Source organism: Watersipora subatra, chromosome 6, assembly GCF_963576615.1.
Source record: "Watersipora subatra chromosome 6, tzWatSuba1.1, whole genome shotgun sequence".
Classification (NCBI taxonomy): domain Eukaryota; kingdom Metazoa; phylum Bryozoa; class Gymnolaemata; order Cheilostomatida; family Watersiporidae; genus Watersipora; species Watersipora subatra.
This window is the reverse complement of record NC_088713.1, coordinates 44,033,895-44,049,368: the sequence shown is the minus strand read 5'-3', so window position 1 is coordinate 44,049,368 and position 15,474 is coordinate 44,033,895. Positions and strand designations below refer to the sequence as shown.

The 15,474-nt window shown below is 34.4% G+C and overlaps 1 protein-coding gene across 1 annotated transcript in view; it reads left to right on the top strand.

Annotated features, from left to right (window-relative positions):
* The window catches only part of LOC137398911 (band 7 protein AGAP004871-like), a 30,300-nt gene extending 16,683 nt beyond the window's left edge, over positions 1-13,617 (top strand). The window contains exons 6-10 of the mRNA XM_068085075.1: positions 3,518-3,662; positions 4,197-4,311; positions 5,944-6,022; positions 8,043-8,147; positions 12,812-13,617. Coding sequence (XP_067941176.1) covers positions 3,518-3,662; positions 4,197-4,311; positions 5,944-6,022; positions 8,043-8,147; positions 12,812-13,105 — 738 coding nt within the window. The 3' untranslated portion in view covers positions 13,106-13,617. The remainder of the gene's footprint in view (positions 1-3,517; positions 3,663-4,196; positions 4,312-5,943; positions 6,023-8,042; positions 8,148-12,811) is intronic.
* Positions 13,618-15,474: the final 1,857 nt, after the last annotated feature.

The following is a 15,474-nucleotide window of genomic DNA, read 5'->3' as shown; positions in this document are numbered from 1 at the left end:
GCTAGCAAACAACTTTATAATCATTTTTATATATTGTTATTCTTACTGTAGTTTCATAGTCGACTGTCTACTTGAATAACTAAAAAATGTAATGCTTTGGGAAACATTATTACAATGTCAGTTTTCGTTGCGTGAAGCTTTTGAAGCAATTCGTGTAAGATAGCCTGATTATCGCAATGAAAACAAGGCTTATCACTAATATGGATGCATTAGTATACACCCTAATTCTTCAAATTCAGCGTTTCTCAGGAATTTCAGCGTTTGGCATACCCCTGTCTATTATTAGAAGCAATATTATGTCTCCAATACGTTAGCAAAGTTTAGCATAAGTAGAATTTATGTTTTTTTACCAAACTTTTTTAAATATGGAAAAAACCGCATGCAAAAGGTTGTGTAATCGGTAATAGTTGTTAGTGTGTCAACAGCCCATCACATCATGAGCATGCTAAGGTATTTGTACAAAGTATTGAATCCAAATGAATACAAAGTAATTTCAAGTATTTCAGAAATTTTTCAATTTTGTACTTCGATCTGATTTTGTAGGTAAGAGTGAAAAGTGAAATTAGTTAACATTAATTAATACAATTTTTTGTGTTTGTCTGTCTGTTTTCTTTTCAACATTTATGGTTGATTCCATCAAAACTTCCTATGCATATGCTCCATGCCTCTTGACAGGTCGCTAAAAATACCATAAAGCCTCTGTTTGAACGGCACTGTACTTTTCAAACGTTTCTTCATAGTGTCATTCTACTAGAGGTGCTGTTCAAATAGAGGGTGGCGCTGTATTTATCAACCCCAATCATGTAGTGGCGTTCTGTTAAAGGTGACGGTCAAATAAAAGTGGTGTTCAATTAGAAGTTTCGCAGTATTTGGTTTTAAAATTTCATCTGGTCCTCGAGAAGCAGCCTACTAAACACCAACCTATGGGCTATACGGTTGAAAATGAAGGCAATTCTAGTCGTCATCATCGAACTTACTACTAGTTTTCAACAAAATGGTAAAAAAAAATTTAAATTATTACAGATTTATAGGTAATATGAAAGAATTTAGTGAGAGTGATATAATAAGGAATATGGTTTAATTGAATGCAAACTATATTTAGCATATGTTATAGGAAATTATGAAAAGTATTTTTATTACTTGCTGCGCTATTGAACCTATGAATTGTTGATAATGCACTTCAGATTAAATTAAAATAACAATAAATCCCTTTTCATTAATTATTTCTTTTGTAGTGCAATTATTACTTCCAATATGGTTTTCATATTTAGTTGTAAACGGAGCACTTGTTTTAATGCCATATGCAATTCCTAAAACCATTTATTGTTGAATCGTTTGAACTAAGTATGTTTGCTAATAAAAAGATTTTCTCAAACACACCACGGTTTCAATATCACCAAGTAGCTCTTGGAACAGATTAACTTTCTCCATCTATGTTTTTCTCAGTTTCGTAGTCATTTTACAAGTTTTTCGTATTTAACTCTTTCACTACTGTGCTAAATTCGTTATTCTGACCAAATTATTTCAAACGGATTTTCGAAAAACCGATATATCGCTAGTATTTGAGCAATATCTCGAGAATCAATGCCAATATTGTTTTACTGTAAAATGCATCTTATTCGGAACAAACTTCTCTACAAGATAGTATAAAATTGTTTAGGGAATGTCATTCTCGCAAAATTTCTGACACTTTCTTTGCGTTAAACGAACGTGGTGAGTTTCTTATTGCCATGACGATAACTATCTGGTTTTCCCGTTTTGAAAAATAATTAGAAATGGAATTGCTTAGCCATAAGATTTTCTATTGGCTGCACGTGTTTGGCAACAAGGTTGTTTCATTAGAAACAACCTTGTGTGCACATGATTGGCAGCACAGTTGTTTCATTGGAGACAAAATTTGATTGGTCTAGCCAAAATGTAGGCTTCATAATTAAAATAAAGCGAATCCTTATCGATAAGCCAATACATCCGCTTACATTAGCGAAGGAGTTAAAGATTTAGGGAAAAATTGAATTTTTGTGAGCATCTAAACGCTGACTAGTTAATGTGTTTTCCAGCCTTTTTACTTAACTGTTTCATCAGCGGATTGAGAAGTCGTCAAACTCAAAGAAATCATTTTCTCTTTCCTTTGTACTAACATCTTACAACATATATCCCTATCACTTTAGAGCTGAGCTTTTATTATACTTATGGTATTATGTTACAGGTTTTGTAGTCTGTATAACATTGTTTAGCAGGTAGGTGCGCTTTACACGGAGCTTATCGGGGCTAGAGCCTTCTTACTCTGCAGTAGCAAGTCTTAAAGATGAACTTATATGAAATAACTTTTTAACTGTTTTAACTGCGATCAAGTTTTGTAGATTTTAATTTTGAAACATCCAGGCAGTCAGATCATCTCAAATATCAAAAACAATCTCAAGTGATAGAAAAATGCTGATACTTTCTGATAATATATTATATAATATATTATACAATTATATTATATATTATATCAACCAAAATTTTGTGTAAGTTCAACTTTGAAAATATGTTAAGGAGAACTGTATATTGAGTTGTCTTCTCTCTCCTATTATTATATAGCTAACCCTCTCATGTTCATTATGGAGGCTGTTTGGATTTGCTGTCTTCTGCTTGCACCTAATAACCTGGCTACTTTGGTGCCGCTTCTCGCTGATCCAGTTCGGGTTCAACATCCAATTTTTCACTCAGAACACTTTAACATTGTCTGCTTCTCATGAGACAATATTTCTGTTGTTGAAGGACCCTTGAGTGTTGGAAATAATATACCCACCATTTTCTTCTTTAGTCACCAAAATCCAGTTCAGGAGTTGCCTCTTGGAATTCAGATTGAATCTGCATTGTTAATTTGTCATAGAGATTAATTACATGTCTGATGACATTCCTCTCACCAGTTGTGGTTTTTCTTGAAATTGAACCCCAACCTGTCGATCTCAGGTCATGCTCGCGAGATCGACAATGCAATACATATTTTAGTGTATAAAAACGGTAAGAGTGAGTTATATAATCTATCTTCTTATTTGGTCAATACACAATGTGTACATCCAGGCCTCGTGGTCTAGAACACCTGACATTGAACAAAAGGTTCGGGTTCAACTCCCGAAAATGTCAGGGTTGGTGACAGGAGTGGAATTCAACCTTAAATTCCTCACTGGTTAGAACTAGGCGTGTCTCAATTTTTCAACGTTCCCTTTCCATCGTCCAGACATATCCATACGAGTTCACAGAGCTATTGTTTGTGCATCAATGCTGTAACTAACATGGAGCAAAGCGGTACATCATCCTCGATCTTGAAGGATTGCACATGCAATTATACATCCATATATTGAAATATCTTCATTTCATATTAAGCATTATGCGTTAAGTTTTCATTTTCATTGTTAGTCCTAATGCCTAGCCAAAGCATAAGGATTTTAACTAGATTAACAAGGTTTCAGGTTCATTTGTGACCATTCCACTTTTCCTCTTTTATATCAGACCAGTATTTATATTCTATTAGATCTTGACAAAGGACTCTGTGACCATTGCTGTGGATGCTGTTGTCTATTATCGAGTCTTTAACCCTGTTGTTGCCGTGACAAATGTGGAGGATGCCAACAGCAGCACACGACTCCTGGCTCAATCATCTCTACGTAACGTGCTTGGTTAGTTATATAGAGTTTCCTCAGAAGTTCAGAGTTTTGCCTTGTACAATTGTCTTTATTATTACTGCCATCTTCGACCTAATTTTGTAATTTAATGTTTATTCAATTTTCAAGGAAATAATTTTTTAATTCAATTATTAGCGAAGTTCAGAAACCCAAATTAATTAATTTAATTATTAATGAAATTTTAAAGTGCGAATTAATTATTAATTTAATTTCTGCTGTATTCCCAACCCTGACGATAACTGACTACATGTTTTGTAGCAGTTACCTTGTTAAATCATAAAAAAAATTTTGGATTCGCCTTGGAATTTTTTCTAATCCAAGTTTATGGCGTGTCGATCGTTTACCACTGAAAGCTTCATGTAGAGGATAATTCTAGTTTGATTGGTACGTGCAGACTTCAACATTTAGTCAATGAGAATCATTTTTCAAACATTCACCATTAGTATTCGCAGTAATTTGCAAAAAGTTTTTTTCAGTGTCACTGCATGGAAAGTCAGTAAGTAATCATCACTACATTGTATATCGCAGGCACTCAGAGTCTCTCTGATATTCTTGTTAAGAGAGAGGAGATTGCTCACTGCATGCAATCCTGTCTAGATGTTGCCACAGATCCCTGGGGTATCAAAGTCGAAAGGGTTGAGATGTGAGTCCATCCTTCCATCATCGTTTGTGAAATTTTGACCAATATTGCTAGACCTTGCTAAATAAGTGTTATATCTATATTTTGCTATCAAACTATAGGTTTTTATGTCTATATCAGTACTGGTGCACTGCATGGGTGTGTCAAGATCAATGTGTGGCAGTTTGTCTATTAAGTACATTGAAATGCATTGATTACTACCAGTAAGTCTGACAATGCCAGGGATTCCTTTTTTTAATGTGGATTTTGAAGAGGTTGGTTCTCAGGATGCAGACAAAGTTTTGAAACTAAATATTGTAGCAACCTAGTGGAAGGCAGGATATATGCATAACATATGCTCTGTGCCTTCCTAGTGGAAGGCACAGAGCATATGTGTGTGAAATTTGAACGATATCAACCAAAAAATCTGTACTCACATAGCATTTGTGCTAGAGCTGGAACAAGACCAAGGAATGCAGGGTCAGGCCAGACTCAGGGTCAGCAATGAGGGCCAAGATCGAGTCGGGCAGAGTCAGCACGCGCAAATTTTTTATTCATTTCATTAAGGTTAAGAGATAGTTCTATTACAGCCTAATGTTGTGACATCAATAACCTAAGATAAAAGAACCCATTATTACACCAATCATTATATTTTGTGGCTTGGTTTATGGATGCAATCTACAATTTATGTCGGGACATTGGTGGATCAATGCTATTCAATGGGTGATAGATTAACGGCATGACTTGGGCTAGAGTGTTTTTATTACAGATTTTATTTTCAACTCTGCTATTATAATCAACAAGAAGAGATTAGTTAAGAAATACTTTACAAATATAGAAATAGATAACTCGGCATAGTGGAAAGCAAAAATCCCTCAATTCCCTAAAACTTCTGGTATTAGTGAAATAAAATAAAATAAATTTTCTAGATTGAAGATTCTTAGACGCGCTTTTAAGTTCCTCGGGATGCCTTCGTTGTAAATTTCTCAATAGTATTGAGGTGGACCCTTCTTTGTAGCTCATCTTTCTTCCGCATATTGTACAAATAACTTGGTCTTTCCCTTTCGTGACTGGCATCTTCATGAACTCCGAGACCGCCGACGTGTTGATTATTTCTTGCCGAAAAACGTCGCGAAACCCATAGTCCAAATACTATTGTCGCAGACGTAAAAATATAGTCTTGATATACCTTGTTTTATTTCGCCTGGTCCTTCCGCGCTAGGACTAAACGCGACTCTATTTCAATCGCACCTAAAAAGCGATATGCAATCGCTTTTGTTTAGCCATAAACCTACCCGTGTCTTTGTATAGGAAGACCCGAGGGTCAGGTAGCCCGACCCAGGCACCTCTGACCCGGTGGGTCAAGACCGGACGAGCTACCCATGCCAGTTTTAATTTGTGCAGACTAACAGAGACACCCCATGACCAAATAGATTCATTAATATAGATAACAAATGTACTGTTGGCAAAAAATGTGTTTCAACAGCCTTATTTGTTAGGTTACCATCCGCAAACATTTTAAGGTCTGATAGAAATCGTAAATTGCGTCTAGTCAATATTATATGTTTGGTTGTATAACTTTAGTCATCTCATGATTATATGATTGATATATTATTCGGTATGTGTACATTACGTAGCCTCGGTGCTGTGTTATAGAAAAGATGTGAGGATTCCCACTCAGCTTCAGAGGGCCCTTGCCGCTGAAGCGGAAGCTTCTAGAGAAGCTAAGGCTAAGGTAAGGGTTTCTTGGAAAATGTCTCCTTTTGACAGACAATGTCTTATTATACAGCTTTGCATATTAACACACGAGTATATTTTTAAGTTTTTTGCATGCTTATTCAATACATTCATATGTCTGTGTTGAATAGTGTCAATTTCGAGGATCACCTTAACAGACAAGGTGTTCACACAAAATGTTGTGTAGGACATTCACGTCCTACACAAGAAGGTCAACGTTTTTTAAGCTCTTTGTTTTTCAGGCAGTTCATGGGGACATAGTTTACCCACATACAGCTGAGCTTGCATAAAATAACTATCTTATACAGTTATACCTCAACATACAAGCTTAATGTGTTCTGGAACCCGTATGTCATTTCTGTCATATCTCAAAGCAATATTTCCTTTATACAATAACTGAACACAAATTAATCTGTTCCCATCCTCTGACAAAACCCACCTAAATACGGATATCCCTATGAAAAACATGTTTTAATGGTTCTAATTGGCTACCTACTCTTACAAAGTAACAAATGCAAATCTAGTGGCTATGATCTGCAATAAAATGTAATAATGTTATGTACAGTACTGTATGAGGTTCTTACCTTCGAAACAGACATAACAACTAACGGCGGTGTAATAAGGACATGAGGACATCATATCAGTATGCTACACTTGTGTGACGCTGCGCAACGTAACGTAAACTTTAAATTTAGCTTAAATAAATACAGTAGCAATGCATATATTTTTTCTCACATGTCACGTATTTCTTTACATTCAGCATTTTTACTTAGTTTTATGTAATATGGTTGTTTTAATGTTTTGCATATTATTTTAGTTTTTTTGTGTAGAGTAAATAAACAAAATATAGTATATTCTTACAGGAATCTTGGTTTGTTTGACATACAATGGAAATATTTGAACGGACTAATTTTTGTTTATGTTGCTGTTTGTTGGTAGTTTCTGGACCAGTTAAATTATACATCAAATGCAAGCGTACACGGTATACAATTAATTTAATTTTAAATACATTTTATTACTTTAAAAAATAAGCTAGGTGCAATGAAACGATTGAAACTTTTTTATCCTATTTATTCCAACACATTTCAATTCCAATAAATACAATATTTAGTTATACAACATGCCTTGAAAATATCTCGCACCAGTAATGTTGCTTCATAGAATCTAATTATTACTTAGGTTCCTATACATTGAGTAAATCACTTTTGGTTCTCAGACTTTATGAAAATGGGAAAAATCATCAGTAGCAGGTCTGCCAAGAAGTCCTTACAATAGATGTATTTGTCGGCTGAAGTTATCTCCCATTACCTTAGCCCATGTGTCGACAATCCACGTGCATGAAGTGCTGTAACTTGGCCTGCAGCTTAAACTGAGCCTCATAAGCATGTCACATTGTTGATGTTATTGTATTTGTAATTGTTATTGTTTCTTAAACAAGTAAACATCAATTAGTAAACAACAAACAAGTAAAGGCTGGTTCACACGATCTTGACATTGATGCCACATAATTTCGGTGATCATCGATGATAACAATGTTCACACTATCACAAACCCATCTGCCTTTGGGAAACCCATCTGATCGGGAAAGTTTGACAACTGCAAACTGTCTCGCTGGTTCGCGTTGCTTCGTCGATGCCATCGGTTTATAATGGTTCAGATAATCGACGATGAACGCCGAAAGAAAAACGCAGACGTACGGCGATATAGTGTGAACCAAGCTTAAAAAGCACACCCCTGCTGGATACTTCGCAAGAGTTTTGTTGTTTTAGCATAAATTGGTCTATGGAGTGGTGACTATAGTGCACTTACCGAAGGCACACAACAGATTTTAGAGCTCAGTCTACACATCGGGCGCGCTGTATTAAAAGGCATACAGTCGAATTTTTTTTGAAGTTCAAAGTTTTATGTGCGTCTTATGGTGCTAGAAATATATTAGTTGTTGGCTGAAGTTATCTCCCATTCCTCCACTTTGATCAATTGAGGTCTAGTCTAAGAGCTGTCTGTCTTACCATTGGTAGATCATAGCTGCTGAAGGGGAACAGAATGCAGCTAGAGCACTCAGGGAGGCTTCCGAGGTCATAAGTTCATCTCCCGCAGCTCTTCAGCTGAGATACCTGCAGACAGTGAGTATTGTTAACCCATTCAGGACTAATTAGTTATTGGTTGACCGCTCCCCCAGCCTAATTAATTTTTCACTAGCCTTACAATTAAAATAGAGTTACACAAAATTGAGTATAACTAGAGTTCTTTTCAAAATAATCTTGATTTGTTTTTTGCAGCTTAACAAAGACGTTCCGGTCTACAATTTGATATAAATTTTTGTGCACCTTTACCAATTCTACTAATCACAATTTCTAATAATTCAGTGAACTTTTTTTTGATCAAAATTGTTTTTTATGTTTCATAGCAGCTCACAAGCAGTTTTTTGGTACTGACATTGTTGGACCTATGTTAGATTGATAGCAAACTTTATCAGCAGCAAATAAAAAAAGATTTCTCAATTCCAAGCAATAGAACAGGTGTTACTAGCTTCTAACCAACACTACGTCACTGACAGTTTTATCAATTATATAATCAAACAATTTGTTAATTTATATTGAAATGCATTGCAGAGGTTATTATGAATATATTATGCATAAAAAAGATACTCAAGTTACCAGCTAACAGACAATCAATCACCAGCAAAAAAATAGGGGTAAAAGTACAGTAAAATATATTGTAAAAAATACAGTAAAAATGAATATGCATGAAAACGAAACAATATATACATGTATAATATGGGTGTGTTCATAAAAAAATGATGACACGGTGAGAGTTATTTGATGCCAACTACACATGCATATTTGCTCCCATTATAAGTTAGTTGATGCGGTATTCATCAGGTATTGGTGTTGAAGCCCTAGGCTCATCATCAACGGCATCATCACTCACAAGCCCTTGACTGTCTTCACCTTCATGTAGCAAATATGATCGGTAGTAAGCAACCTATTTGCTTTCAAACTTCTCGTACAGCCTAGAAAAAAATTGTGCTTTAGTAGCTTTTCAGGGTAAATACCTGATAACAAATTGAAAATAAGTAGTCTACTGCAGCTAACAATTGGTAATACAAATTGCAAATATTTTTTGATACTGTAGATATAAACACAGTAAGTCATGAAGATGATTACTGTGGCAAGTGTCCCTATCAACCAATATTAGAGCCTACTGGTTGGGGCTAGTTTATAGTAGATGTTGAGGTTGAGAACTATATGCTTGACTAATTGTGGGTTGAACAATTGGATATAAATGAAATAAGAAATTTTTATTATCTTGTAGTTCTACAAGGAAATCATAAAACTATTATTTCTTATGGGGTAATAGAGTGATGAGTTCATGCTGCAAAAAGATCTAAATTTTATTGGATTGAAAATGTTATAATCATGTGTATCATGAAAAAATCCATATCTTACACTGTTAGAATAAAGTTTGTTAGAAATTCACAAGAAAAATTTCGGCTTTTTATCGTTTTTTTTTCGGTAAAATTCTATAAATAGCCACATAAAACTTACCTTCTTCCATCAGAAAATTCTCATTTGCTTCTTGAACATTACTTTTGTTGCTATTTTCTTCCCCTGAGCTGATTACCACATCTAATTCCCTTAAAAATTTTGCCATCGTTCGGATAAACCTTTTCCAAAATGGCGATCAACAAATTTTCCAAACAGTTGATATCTATCACATAATTTGTTAGTTGAAACTTTCTTGTCCAATCACATATTTGGTATCAAAATGATGCCCAGACTCTTAAACTTCGTTTGGTGAATGAATAAAACCGATGTACCTAAACAGCTAAGCAATAGAGCAAATCAAAGTTTAACCCGAAGACTTCAGGAACGGGCCCTGGAGAGCACAACTCTTCCCGAAGTGATCGGGAACAGTCCTGAATGGGTTAATAATGCATACATTCTTTTGTTTACTAGCAACGAGAAAATCCATTTGGTTGCTGCTTTTCACTTATTCCCTTACGCAGGTGAATCGAATATGGAATTCAGTTATCGGGTGATAAATGTTTCAATGGGCAGTCGCATGCTGCAGATTGATGTGGTGCTTTGGTAAAAAGATAGGGAATTCTACGATAGAGGTCATAGCGGCGCACTCCTGTATCGTCAAATCGAAATAGTAACGAGTGAAGTGTGAAAAAGTTTAAAATGGGATAACTTGCGCAGCATTTCTTGGGCATCATTCGCAAGGGCCGTTTTTATGGGGTAAAATTTGTAACGAAATTCGTTTGACTTGTAGGTTTTTGCCGTTTGCATCATACGAATGATGCAAACATGCAGATTAACCCCGCCATACAAACAGTGTTTGCAAATTAGAGCTTGACACCATCGAAGCAAGTTCAAAATTTGCTGACTGCAAAATCATAAGTTTCTCTAGTCTCGTACAAATACGCAATTGCAAACCTGGAGTGTGACATTATGTCATAGCTTGATGTGGGACGCAACGTCAAAGCTTTATTCTCATCATCCGTAATGAACTTTGCGTGGTGGGGCCCAAAATATACCATTTTCATTTTTGGTCTAGGTCGCCAATTGTTTTTCCCATGCTGACTCTTCAAGGGTCTTTTTTCTTTCAGCTCTTTAGAGCAGAAGATGCTATTATATAGTCTTGCTGTGTAGCTTGTTTTACGAGGTTAGAGAGTAGGGCCCACATTCATTAAAAAGTATAAATAATTATTCTTGCATCATGCTATATGATGATATTTTTAAAAATTCCTGCTTTTAGAGAAGCCGTATTTGGGGAGTTACTCATGTTTATTTGTATCAATTCTATAAAGATACAGTTAGCGCTCCTACAAAGAAATAATCCGTTCTAGGAACGTTTACGTTATCGGGATCTTACTTTAGACGAACAGTAGAACACATGTAAATTGCCTAATCCTTTCCTAGGTCTTTCCAAACTCACCCCTTTGGCCATACAAAAAGGAAAAATTAGACTTTAACTTTTTAATTTGTGGGCTGTACCGTAACTGCAGTATTATTGGTTTGCATCGACAACTTTCCTCCTTTTTTTGATCAACTGCACTGGTTTCATAGATCATGATTGCGATAATTTTACAATAACTTTGATGTTCATTCACAACAGTTTGCTTATTTTTTTTCCAGACAGCTAAGTCTGCTCTGCAAAGTAAAACTAATAATAAATATTTTATAAGTCTACAATAAACCAAAACAAGAAAAATATTTTTACTATAAAAAGTGCGGTGTCTACCTGTTCGCCTTCTATCTGTATTCAGGGATTAAGGTTAGGATAAAAGAGAACTTTCGACGATACTACAACTTTTGACATTCAGATTGGTAGACTAATGCTGTAACACCTGCACTAACCGATCTCCTTTAAGTATTTATGAACAATTGTGCAGTTACTCTATTCTCTATTTTGTTGACACATCTGATGATCTATCAAAGTAGAATGTCATAGAAGTTGTATACCTAATAGATATAACGCTATACGCGCGTAATTTTTTTTACAAGTGCTGTGATATAGATTACCATTAAAATCGAATTTGAGAACTCGACCAGTTTGAAACTTTACGTTATATGGAATTTTTTACATAGTGCAAAACAAAAATTCTTTACATTATCTGGAATTTACGTTATAAAAGATGTATGTTATAGGAGCGTCTACTGTATCTTAAAACACAAATTACTTTTACTTTTTTCTAAGTTATTTCTTGGATACTGTAATCTAATCATGGTGGTGCTGGGTTATTGGCAATTTATTCTTTGGAGTGCTTTGTTTACCATTGTAAGTAAATTTCATGGCAAATCTTATTACAGTATGTATTGTGTAGTGATAATGTATGCCCTCAAGTCAGCTAGCAGAATGTCATATGCAGAGCTCTAGAGCTTTATATGCCTGAAAAGCTGAAGTTTGATCACGTCTTTGAGTGAATGGCTTGTCTACATAAAGCATTCAGCATTTAGTGGAATTTCCTCAAATATGGCTGTTGTTGGTATGGCTTTTATAAATCTTTCATTGTTAAAACTGTTATCTTATTGATCATAGTGCTAAGCAGCGGAAGCTGCGATCCTTTCATGTGTTGATAAAATCCAGCGATCTGTGACATTTGTACAAAATGTAGCTAGCATCTCAGATTGATCACATAGAAAAGCACAGCATCTCATGTACAAAAGATGACAGATGTCACAATAAATAGCATTTGTAAAAAAGAGGTTGGAGCAGCAACTCCAAAATATCAAACAAAATTTGGATGCGCGAATTAACCTTGCACTGAAACAAAAAGTATCTCTATAACTGATCTTGTTGCTAGATGTATTGTTGTAATTTGTTGTTAACGTACATAAATGTACATAATAATTATATTGTGTTTATAATGTAATTATTAGTTTTACAGTGTATTATTATTTGATAGAATTACTATATTATAAATATAATTAATTTGTTGTTAACAACGGCAAAGTAATATATTTATAATATAATAAGTTTATTATGTAAATATTACATTATAAATATAATATTTTGGTACTATTAACAACAAATTATTATCTTTATAATATAATGGTAGTATATTACATTTATAATATTGTTAATATAATTATTATTATGCAATAGAATTATTAGATTGCAAATATAATGTTGTGTTGTTAATAGCAAGAATTTATTTTTAATATTTACAAATTTATTGTACCTATTGCGTAGTATAAATATTATATTATAGCTATGATAATTTGTTGATAGTATTTTGATTATCCACTACTTTTCATGAAACCTTTTTCTATTTCAGCTGAATGCCATCTCGACTGAGAAAAATTCTACGATCGTCTTCCCTCTGCCTATAGATATAATGAGCGCTTGGATGAATAGACAACCACCAGCTGTACACTCCATCCCACCAACTGTACACTCTATCCCACCAGCTGTACACTCCATCCCACCGACTGTAGCCTCAGGTCATGCTACGCCTCATAGCACCGCAACTGTAGCTTCGGTTCACACCACTCCAGCCTCCAGATACTCAGTTAAAGCACCCGCCCAAGGGCCTGACACCCAACCGAGCAGAGCTAGCTCACATTTTTAGTTTTTACATTTTATAGTTGGGAGTTATTTTTTCCTTGCGCTCACTTTGTTGAGTTCCACCATCATTCAGTACTTCTTTAGTGAACATTTAGATGTGTCCACGTGGGCTTGTAACGTATTAGTTTGAATTCTAGTCTAACCACTATGCTACAGCTATGTTATGCATGGATTTGAACAATTTATTCGCGCTATTTATACAAAAGCTTGGTTGCTGTGACAACACCAGAACGTAGAAATTTGATGCTTGGCGCCAGTGAAGTTGAAAAATTAAATCTAAACCTATTTGCAAAAATATTTAACTTTATTTGACTCCTTAGGTTTATGGAGTTACTTTCATTTTTATCTCTATTTGTTTTGTTCGAATCTCATACCTATTTGTGTTTTTTACTGTGAAGCTTTATATATGTCTAGCATTCAATCAAAACATTTAGTATTGCATCACTAGCTATATTGTCATTGTTATTATTATTCTTATCTGCCATTTTATTATTATTTTATTGTAACACATTATTATAGATGTAAAACACTTTTATAGATGAGTTTAGTTTCCCCGCTAGTCAGTATGTCCTTGTGTCTTTTTATTACAACATATCTGAAGTTTGGTGCGTGAATGTGCGTCGTTGTTTTTCGTGGAGTGATATATGCAAGTATAATATGCAGCATGGATATTAGTCTTAGTTTTTAACCTGTTTTTGGGTAACTTTGCAAGTCTCTTTCAAAGAAATTGTTGTTCTGTAGACAAATATTTAGACTATACGGTTTACATTGTTTGGCTTCTAAATATATGTGTGTTAGTAACAGCATTTAGTCTGGTTTTCGCATCATTACTGTACATAGTCCTGCTGGATTTATTAACAAGAGAGCATAACTCATCATTCAATTAAGTCCATCCGCGTGTCCAATATTTTAGTTATTATCTCCGCTTGTAGCGTTTAGATCAATATTCAGAATTACTATAGACAACCATTTTTCGTGGTAACACCAATTTTTACCAGATAATACATGTAGCGGCTGGTCTTACGCATACTATCTAAGATGGTCATGTTTATTTCGAGTAATGCTCGGTAGGGTTTTAAAAAGTTTAGGGAAGGTTTGCTATGGCTTTGGTTCATTTTACAAATGTGTTTCCGCAGTATGTTCATGAGCAACTTGTATAAATTATGTAGACCATGAACAAGTAGCTTTCGGTAAGCTAAGTATTTCCATTGGTTTATCATTAGTTGCGCTACTAACACTAGTGCCAATGTTACTGTTGACATTGGCAGGATAACAGTTTAGAATGAAAAAGACTAAAGATAAGGTCTGCAATTAAAAGACATTTAAAATGATGAATATAGTGACAACTTGCGCTTATTACCGCTTGAAATGGTAGCTTCCTAGATCCAGCCACATTCAAATAAAATGTGCAAACTGCGACGTTATGTCATAACTTCATGTATGACGCAACGCAATAGCTACATTTCATTGGAGGTCAGACCAAGTGCTGCGACACATCTCTAGTTAGTCGATCTCTAGCTAGTTGATCATCACAGCTGCCAAACTCTGTTCATTCGTCTTTTCACAAAATATAGCCATTCATCACCAATACTTTTCTCGCACATGCATGACTAAGAAAATAGTTTTTTGTGTAAAACCTTATTCCAGCTGATACAACACGGATCTAGACAGCCCTGCAGGAGCTAGAAAACAGTTGCAGAAGAGCTGAGTGCACAATTTAGGCTGTGAAGATATAAAAGTGAATTAAAAGAAGTGTATTAGTATTGCCACATCATATAGATGTCATCACAGAATTGTAAGAAAAAAACTTAAAAATTTGCTAAATCTGAATTGGTAAACAAAAAAATTAAATTCATAGCTTATAAATTTTATGCGTTTGAGTTGTAAAGTTTGTTATTCAGTTTATGATATAATACAATAGAATGTAATATAGCATAATATAACATAATATGTATTTTAATTAAAAATGTTGTTAGATGTTTTTGGAAATGAACCATATTTATCTTAGTACCTAATATATATGTCATGTAGGCATAAGCTTGGCATATCTACGTAGGTTATTCTAAGTGTTCATTTTTAAAACACTAGGAAAAGATTTTGAACAACATACAGTATTATTATTCAACGCAAACGGCCATTAAAATTTTTTTCAAAATTTCCCTGTAACCTATACATCTGAATGTATTTTTTGCAGTTGATTACATTAATACCATAACCATTTTGTTGATAGTTTAAAATAGCAATTCAGAAATTTTTATCTTATTTGATATTTCAAATAATAAATAATTGGAAATAAATATATAACTTCATGGTTTGGCACAATGTTTTTATTTATTAAATAGAATGCCTAATGGCATTTCTATCTATCTATTC